Genomic DNA, 8,187 nt, shown 5'->3' with positions numbered 1-8,187 from the left:
CGGCCATGCAGCATGGGACACTCAGCAGGTCACGTCCCCACCCTCTGAGGTTAATGCGGCCATTCAGCATGGGACACTCAGCAGGTCACGTCACCGCGTTCCGGGGCTAACGCGGCCATTCAGCATCGGACACTCAGCAGGTCACGTCCCCACCCTCCAAGGCTAACGCGGCCATTCAGCATCGGACACTCAGCAGGTCACGTCCCCACCCTCCAAGGCTAACGCGGCCATTCAGCATGGGACGCTCAGCAGGTCACGTCCCCACCCTCGGAGGCTAACGTGGCCATTCAGCATGGGACGCTCGGCAGGTTCACCTGCTGCATCTCACGTTTGGCGGCTGTGTCTGTATATCTGAAGACGTGCTGTTACTAAAGACATGCTCTACTGATTTGGAGATCTGGAATGTTTCTTTTATTTTTTCCCATCTTCACCTTGGACTGATTGTATGACTTTGGAGCTTCTTAAGCATTGCTCTGCACAAACCAGACCAAAATGTGATGACTTCACGCCACAGACGCTCGTTCTCACCTGACTTTGTGTTCTGGTCACACGAGCAGGGTATTTCTCACCCTGAGTCTCTGAAGTGATTGCAGTGGGAGGGGTGCTGGGTCTTGAGCTCCTGGAAGTTCAGGACTGCTCTGACCAGGGCTGGCGGGTGAGTTTGAACGTCGTCAGGGCCCCTCAGGTGCTTTGGGCTTTGTGTCCGCAGCTGGATCACAGCCTTCTCAGAAACTCACCCTAAGATTTCTTGAATGCCATTCTGCCACGTATGATAAAGCAAGTCGTGAAACCACACTGTATTCAGGGGAGGCGGACAACAGTTCATCTTCTGTCATGAGTAGTGGGATGAAAACACAGTGAGGGAGGCAGTGGGTGGAGGGCTTCTGTGGACACTGTCCCCTCCCTCACCACAGGCCTCTAAAATTTCGGAGCAGCAGATATTTCAGAAACCTTGTAAAATTAGCTTTCCATCTGTCAGTGTCCTGTGTAAACATGTTTACCCTGTGATGACCTTTTACCTGCAACCCTGAATTTATTTGCTTTTTTTCCTTGTTCCCATCGTGCTGTGGACACGTTTCTCACCATAAACTTAGGCATTCTGAGCGCACCTGCCCCAACACCAGAGTCCCAGCTCTGTGCCTTCTCAAGCTATGTGTCACTCAATTTTCTATTCCCTTAGAATCCACTGGAAGCACAATAAATGCTCATTGAAATAGCTGAAAAAATAATAGCATGAATCTCTGACACGCAATCAGATTCGTAAAGTCACACTGTTGGGACGTTTGCCTTTGGAAGTCAGCGGTCAGCACGGTATTACCCGGGAGTTTCCCTCCCATAGCCTGTGCTGTAGGTTACTAGAATACATACACTGAATACATTAGAATACATACGGGGTTATTAAAATCCCATAGATTTTATTCAAATATTTCAGTTTCATGTGATACTGATTTAATGAAGGTATTTTCTGTAGCATCATAGTGATTGATGACAATTACTAGAATGTTTTGGTGGTGATAATAATTATCTATTTTTAAGTGCATATTATGAGGTAGGTTATGCACTTAGTATAGTTACCAATACTTTTGCATATAATTTAATCTCTGCAGAGCTTAATAACATTATTAGTCTCAATTTTAAGAAAAGAAAACTTAAAGTCACAGTTGGTCACAAGTGGTAAATATAAGATTCACATCTGGACTTCACCCAACATCTTGCCCCTTTCCTGAAATCCTGTTATACTGTTTATTTGTATTCCTCTATATTTATTTTCATTGTAATGCATTAATTGAAATTGCTAAGCTAGAAAGAGAAAACTAGTCCCAGATGAAGCTCACGTTTAATCTTTGTAGTTGTTCTTTTCTGCATTTTCTTAAATTTTTATTTTTTATCCTATTTATTTGAAATTGTGTACAGTTTATGTGAATGAGAATGCTAATAAAATACTATTGCTTGTGGAGGTAATCATTTCTTGGACTAGAGAAAAAAAGGCATTTTAAGTACTGTATCACTAATTAAATATAATTTGTAAGTGTTAATATAATAAAATAGAATTCTAAATGCCTTAGAATAAACAATGTAATATCAAAGTGGTTCTGTAAATTAAAACAGAAACTAAGATAGTATTGTTGTGAGGGGCTTGCTCTTTTTTTGAGGGTAGTGTGGAGTTGATGCCATCACTTTATGGGAGATGGTCATTGCAATAATAAAGCATCAGTAAATATAGTAGCAATCCCCATGATTGAATTGTTGTGACTGTATGTAAACTTCTCATGTGAAATCCCAGGGAGTTTGACATCAGACTTTAGAAGGGGGAGAGAAGTGCGATGGCAATGTTATTAGCTCCTGAATTCTTTTGGTATAAATTGACCAGAAAATTCTATATCCCACCTAGAACTGGGCTGACTTTGGTTGGGATCTGAGTGTGTGGCATTAGAAATAGTTACCAGTGTTAATCATCACTTTGATTTTTTTTTATTTTTGAAGCATACCTTCAAAAGCATGAGTGTATGTATCTCATTTAATAGTTTTATAACACTTCTTGTATATTTTATTTTTTGCCAGTTTTTTTTTCATTGTTTGAGATCATTGAGGGTATAAAGAATTAGATCACACTGATTGCATTTGTTAGATAAAGTGCCTTATAATTGTGTCCCTCCCCCAAGAGGTGAGCCATACACTGTGACTCCCCCATCCTCTTCCTTCTCCCCCATCCATCATTTCCTTACTCGCCCCCCATGTATTAGATCATCTGTTGCCTTCATAGTAGAATTGAGGACATTGGATCCTTGCTTCTACATTCTTGTGATGCTTCACTAAGAAGAATGTGTTCCACCTCCATCCAGGTTAATACAGAAGATGTAAAGTCTCCGTCTTTTTGGATGGTTGAATAGTTTTCCATGGTGTATTATACCACAGCTTGTTAATCCATTCCTGGGTTGGTGGGCATTTAGGCTGTTTCCACAATTTGGCAATTGTAAACTGAGCTGCAATAAGCAGTCTAGTGCAATTGTCCTTATGATAAAAGGTCTTCAATACTTTAGAAATGCTATCTAACTGTTATTTAATATAAATTACAGAATATTTATGGGAATATAGTACCAAATTGTGTCCAGTAGACCTCAGTAGGGTCTCTACTTAATACCATTTAAAAGCCTGGTGCTTTGTTAACATTTTCTTTTCACGCATGTAGTTCAGTAAGATTTTGTCTCCCAAACAGCTCTTCGTATGCACTGAACCAGCCTACGTGGATGGATGATGGCTAACATAATGCCCGAGTGTGACCCTTCTTAAGTCCATCTTACGGCATTCCTGGGGCTCTTGGGCATCAAGAGTCTCCCATTCCCAGCTGATCTATATCAAAATATGTGAGTGTGCTTAAGCATTCCCTGACCTAATTTCATGCCAATACAGATAATTCCTTCAGACGGTGGGAGAATTTATCAGTACACATGTAGCAGTGTGGACACACTGATCTTTGGATATAAACATATTCTTCCAACCTGCTTCACCTGGACAAAGCCTGGGTATGACCATTTATTATAAAAGGAAGCTCATTTCTCTATTCTGACATATCTGCTTATTCCCACTAATCACCTTCCTAAATTTAGAGTTTTATTTTTGTAACTAAATCAGACGTTTATGTATGTTATTTATTATAGCAAAATACTGTAAACAATATGAAGCATAGACATACAGGGGCATAACTATGGGACAGTGGAGCCACAAAAAGGGTATCATCTACCTATTAAATATGTTGAAAAAATTCATAGAGTAAAATGTTCTAAATAAAACATTATACAAAAATTTTGATTAAAAAATCCAGTATGTGTGTTGGGTGGTGCCTGTGGCTCAAAGGAGTAGGGCGCTGGCCCCATATACTGGAGGTAACAGGTTCAAACCTGGCCCCAGCCAAAAACTGCAAAAAAAAAAAAAAAAAAAAAACAAAAAACCAATGTGTGATATGCTTTCAGTATTATTAAACACACTGTGAAAATAACCTCATGGTTGTAGCAGCCTTTTGTTGTGGGGTATTTTGAGAATATCTTTCCTTTTGTTGTGGGGTATTTTGATAATATCTTTTCCAACGTCAGTGGTTCTCAAATGGGTGACTTTTTTCACCTAGAGAATACTTCACAATTCCGGAGACATGTCTGTGTGTCACAACTCAGGGGGGTCCCTGCTGGAATCTGATTAGAGGCCAGAGATGCTGCTGAACATCCAGATGCATGAGACACCCCCCCACACCATGTCCCCAAGTACCAGCAGTGCCAAGTTGAGAAACTGTGCTGTGTGCTAAATATGGCAAGAAGCCTGGGTCACAGACACCCGAGTGACATGGGACTTGCAACTACGAATGACGCCTGTGTAACTTACAGACAAAACAATTTGGGAAGAAACCTACAGAAACTTATTCTATTTGCACCCTGGGAGCTGCCTATATTTTATTTAAAATTTAGAGAAAAAGATATAACTTTAAAAGCACAAGAAAATAACAGCTTAAATGACATTAAATGGTAAATGACTTTTGTTACAAAGACTATTTAGTGAAAAAGTGACAGTTACTGTTTCTTTAATTATAAGAAACTAGTAATGGTATAATATTAAATTCTTACAGTTTCTGCAGTTCACTCCTGCAAGCTTTGGAATGAGTAAGGAGATTCCAGCTTTGCCTGTTGAAACCTTCAGGATTGGTTGAGTTATCTAAATATGAACTCGCTCAGCTGGAGCGAGTTCTTACAGTTGATTTGTAATTCCTTGATCTGCTTATTTTGTATCTAAGTTGAAGGCAGAGAATGACCAATATTCACACAGAGCTTTTTGAAACAAAAGAAATTACAACTGAATGAATGCATATGTGAAAATACTTTCATTTGTCATCCTGGCAAAATTCTAAGATTTAATGAGGTGAAACAGTTAAAAAAAAAAAAAAGTCTCAGGATGTGAGAACAGAAAGAATATGGCTAAAAATAACTTGGTTGCTCAAGGCTCAGCCTTTCCACCCTGCAGGGTTTCCCTCGACTCCACACAGAGCAAACTTCAGGCTTATGTTGTGAGTATAATTCTTTATATATATTGCTGTGGTCCCAGACTAACCAAATTTGATCATGTTATTCTGAAGCAAGTTTGCTACATGTGGTTGAGGGTAAAATCTACCATTATCTTTCTTTTTTAGTCTAGGTTCATCTGCTTGCTGATCATCTACACAGATGTTCAGTGCCCGGCCTTGACTGACAGCACAGTCTGTCAAGCAGCTTTCCTGTGTTACCTTATTTCAGTGCTAACAGTGTTAGTTCCATATGAATGGAGTCACTTTTGCAATTCAAACTTACCCATCTTTGTGGGGCGATGCCACTGGAAGCTGTGCCGTGGCAGGTAGTAGGAGGTAGTTATCAGAAACATTTTTCTTCTTGTATTAACTACAGTCATAAATGTAGGCTTATAAAAAGTTCGCACCATCTAACATTTGACATTTTTTATGGAGGGGACAGTTCAGACATCAGTTCCAAACAAAATATGAAGGGTTTGTGGCTGTTTTTAAGAAACTATATAAACAAAAACATTTGGTCAGTGGTAATGGAATGTGTCCTGGGGTGTTGTTGCCCAAAGGCGCTGAGGGAGCTGAACGTGAGCCTGCTGAGTGTCTGTTAAGTTTTAGCCTCTTCTTTTTGCTGGAGATTATGCCATCATTTTAGAGTTTATGACTAGTCTTCACAGCACCTCTCTCAGATGAGTAGGAATTTTTTTTTCCAACTTCAATGTCAAACATCTGAGGTCTGCGTCATTGCTGTTCCTAAAGTCATACAGCTGAGAAATGCACCAGTCAGAGTTGCGTGTGTCCGAGCCCGTCCTCACGTGTGCGTGTTTACCAGTCTGCTCTGCTCCAGGAGAGACATAAAACACAGCTGCCTTTCCCTCTCCGTGTTTGGAATGAGCAGTAGTCATCATGCCAAACAGTGAGATGGATTCTAAAAATAAAAGACGTTAAAAGAACATGTTATGATTCTTAGCTTAAGTTTTGAGACTTTTCGTGGAATAATCTAAAAATCTTAGTTTTCTAATAATTCTGTCATGCTATGATTGCTTTTTAAAGACTGTTTTGAGAAGAGAATGTATGATCAGTGCATATTTAATCATCCAGGTGCATGATTCTCCCTTCATCTAATCCGGGATAATTTAGTACAGACCCTCCATCGCCCTCACTTGTCTCCCGACGGGATGTACCTGTCAGGCCAACAGAATGTCCTCTCTGGGTTGCCTTTTCTCTTTTCTTCTTCCTTTCTTTCATTTGAAGTTGGTGGGGTGGGAGTATGGAAGGTGGGAGTCAATCGACAGTCACAATAAGGAAATCTTCAGGAACGATTTTAAATTTTTCATAAATAAGAGAATTTTATTTCTTTCCGTAATTAAAGTGTGCACTAAATTTTCTTCTTTATGTGATGGAAAACACAAGCAAAGAGGATAGGAAAAGATTCAAATACTCTCTGCTGGGACTTTCTGGACTCTCTGTGCTCCGTGGCTTTCCAGGAACCTGGGAGGGTGGCCTGGGAAGATTCTGGGGTGTCCCAGCTTCACCAGGATGGCTGCTGTTCCTCACAGCAGAACCACAGTGAAAACAGCGTATTAATGTGAGCAGTGATAACATGGCTGAGGCACTAAGGCTTTCGGAGTAGTAGAAATTGAAAGTAAAATATATTTAGTCCAATTGGTTTTCCTTTCTAAATTCTTTTCAATATACATTGCCCCACTTTTGTGTTGCACGATCATATTTTCTAAATATATTGTAAATATGTTGTAGTGATTTCTTTGCATATTAAAGATTTAAATTTTAGACAGGATTTAATTAGGTGCATTTCTTTTTCAGGCTCCCAATTGCATTTTGATGAACTCCTTAGATATTCAATTAACATGTGAATGATTTGCATAAAGTATGTTTATGCTCTGTGGGCTATTACGGAGTCAGTTGGCATTTTCCCTGATATATTAATGGTTCCAGTTACTATTGTACTAGTGGAAAATGAAGTTGTATAATTGGAAACTGCTAAGATACTTTATAGCTTATTAGTTTAGGGTAATTATCTGCATGTTCTATTACACATTGAATTGCAATTGAAAGGGTTGCATTATAATACTTAGTAGAAGTGGGGACCAAGAATAGTGAAGTTGTTGTAGTAACCAATGAATTGAAATGAAAATGAACATATTTATTGAAAGACATTACTGTAACTTGTAAACAGCCTGTTCCCTTCTGATAACTATTCTTTTTCTCTTGTTTCTTTCTTTTTTTATTTTGTATTATTTATTTATTTATTTTATGATTTGCTGCGTGCCATTGCAGGAAGTAGAGGTTTGTATACAGCTCTTGTGTTTCATATTTTATTTTAGATTTGATGTGAATCCTTACATTTTAAGTACTCATGTGTGTTCAATTCACATTATTTTCCCCTCTAGGATGATTATTTCCGCACTTGGAGTCCGGGAAAACCCTTCGATCAGGGTAAGAATCTAATTATTTAAAAATAAACATTTTAATATATTTATAATCTCTGTGCTTTTAAAAATGATATTTATTATTTGGTTAGACTGAAATTCCAAATAGGAGAGTTTACATGAACAGGAAAAGACATGCAATAATTACTTTCATTTCACCATGATAGAACTAAAATATGCTAATTAGGTGCCATAATAGAGCTAAGTTAGCTAATTAGGTATCAGCATCACGTCAGGTTGTCTTTTGTTTTTAGATACATGTTTTAGCTTACTGATTTGGGCTTTTGAACGTCATTGTGTTTATTTTTATTAGTAGGTGAAAGTCATTTCATCTAGTTTTTTTCTACTGCATTCACTGTGCAGTAGATTTGTGCAAAGTTTCAAAACAAATGGTTTTGCTGCCTTTTTTCCAGTTAATAAAAGCTTTCATTTAATATGGAGCAGACTGGTAATTAGACTCAGCTGGGATGTTAAAACGGCCCAAAAGGAAAAGCCTTACAAAAGATTAGGGTTCCCCCACCTCTGTATATAGAGCTTGCAGTTCTGGTTAATTTATCTAAGAAGAAAAAGCAAGAAATGGGAATGGGAACGAAATACCCCTTCATGTGCAGTGAGGAGGAGAGCTCAAACTGTGCAGCCTAGCCGTGTGCACGGCCGAGGAGTTGTCTCAGCTCAAACTGTGCAGCCTAGCCGTGTGCA

At 38.9% G+C, this 8,187-nt stretch overlaps 1 protein-coding gene across 6 annotated transcripts in view; it reads left to right on the top strand.

Annotated features, from left to right (window-relative positions):
• The window catches only part of SPOCK3 (SPARC/osteonectin, cwcv and kazal like domains proteoglycan 3), a 577,544-nt gene that overhangs the window by 257,074 nt on the left and 312,283 nt on the right, over nucleotides 1–8,187 (top strand). For 2 of the 6 annotated variants that reach the window (XM_012811836.1, XM_003800493.1), the window contains one exon: nucleotides 7,450–7,495. The exons of 3 other annotated variants lie outside the window; for them this stretch is intronic. In XM_012811836.1, the coding sequence (XP_012667290.1) occupies nucleotides 7,450–7,495 (46 nt within the window). Of the gene's footprint in view, nucleotides 1–7,336; nucleotides 7,346–7,449; nucleotides 7,496–8,187 lie in introns of all 6 variants that reach the window. One more of the 6 variants, XM_003800492.1, reaches the window with a different exon arrangement.

Source organism: Otolemur garnettii, unplaced genomic scaffold, assembly GCF_000181295.1.
Source record: "Otolemur garnettii isolate 467f Iridium unplaced genomic scaffold, OtoGar3 scaffold00177, whole genome shotgun sequence".
Taxonomy (NCBI): Eukaryota; Metazoa; Chordata; class Mammalia; order Primates; family Galagidae; genus Otolemur; species Otolemur garnettii.
Note: the sequence above shows the minus strand (reverse complement) of the source record. Positions and strands in the feature narration are given on the sequence as shown.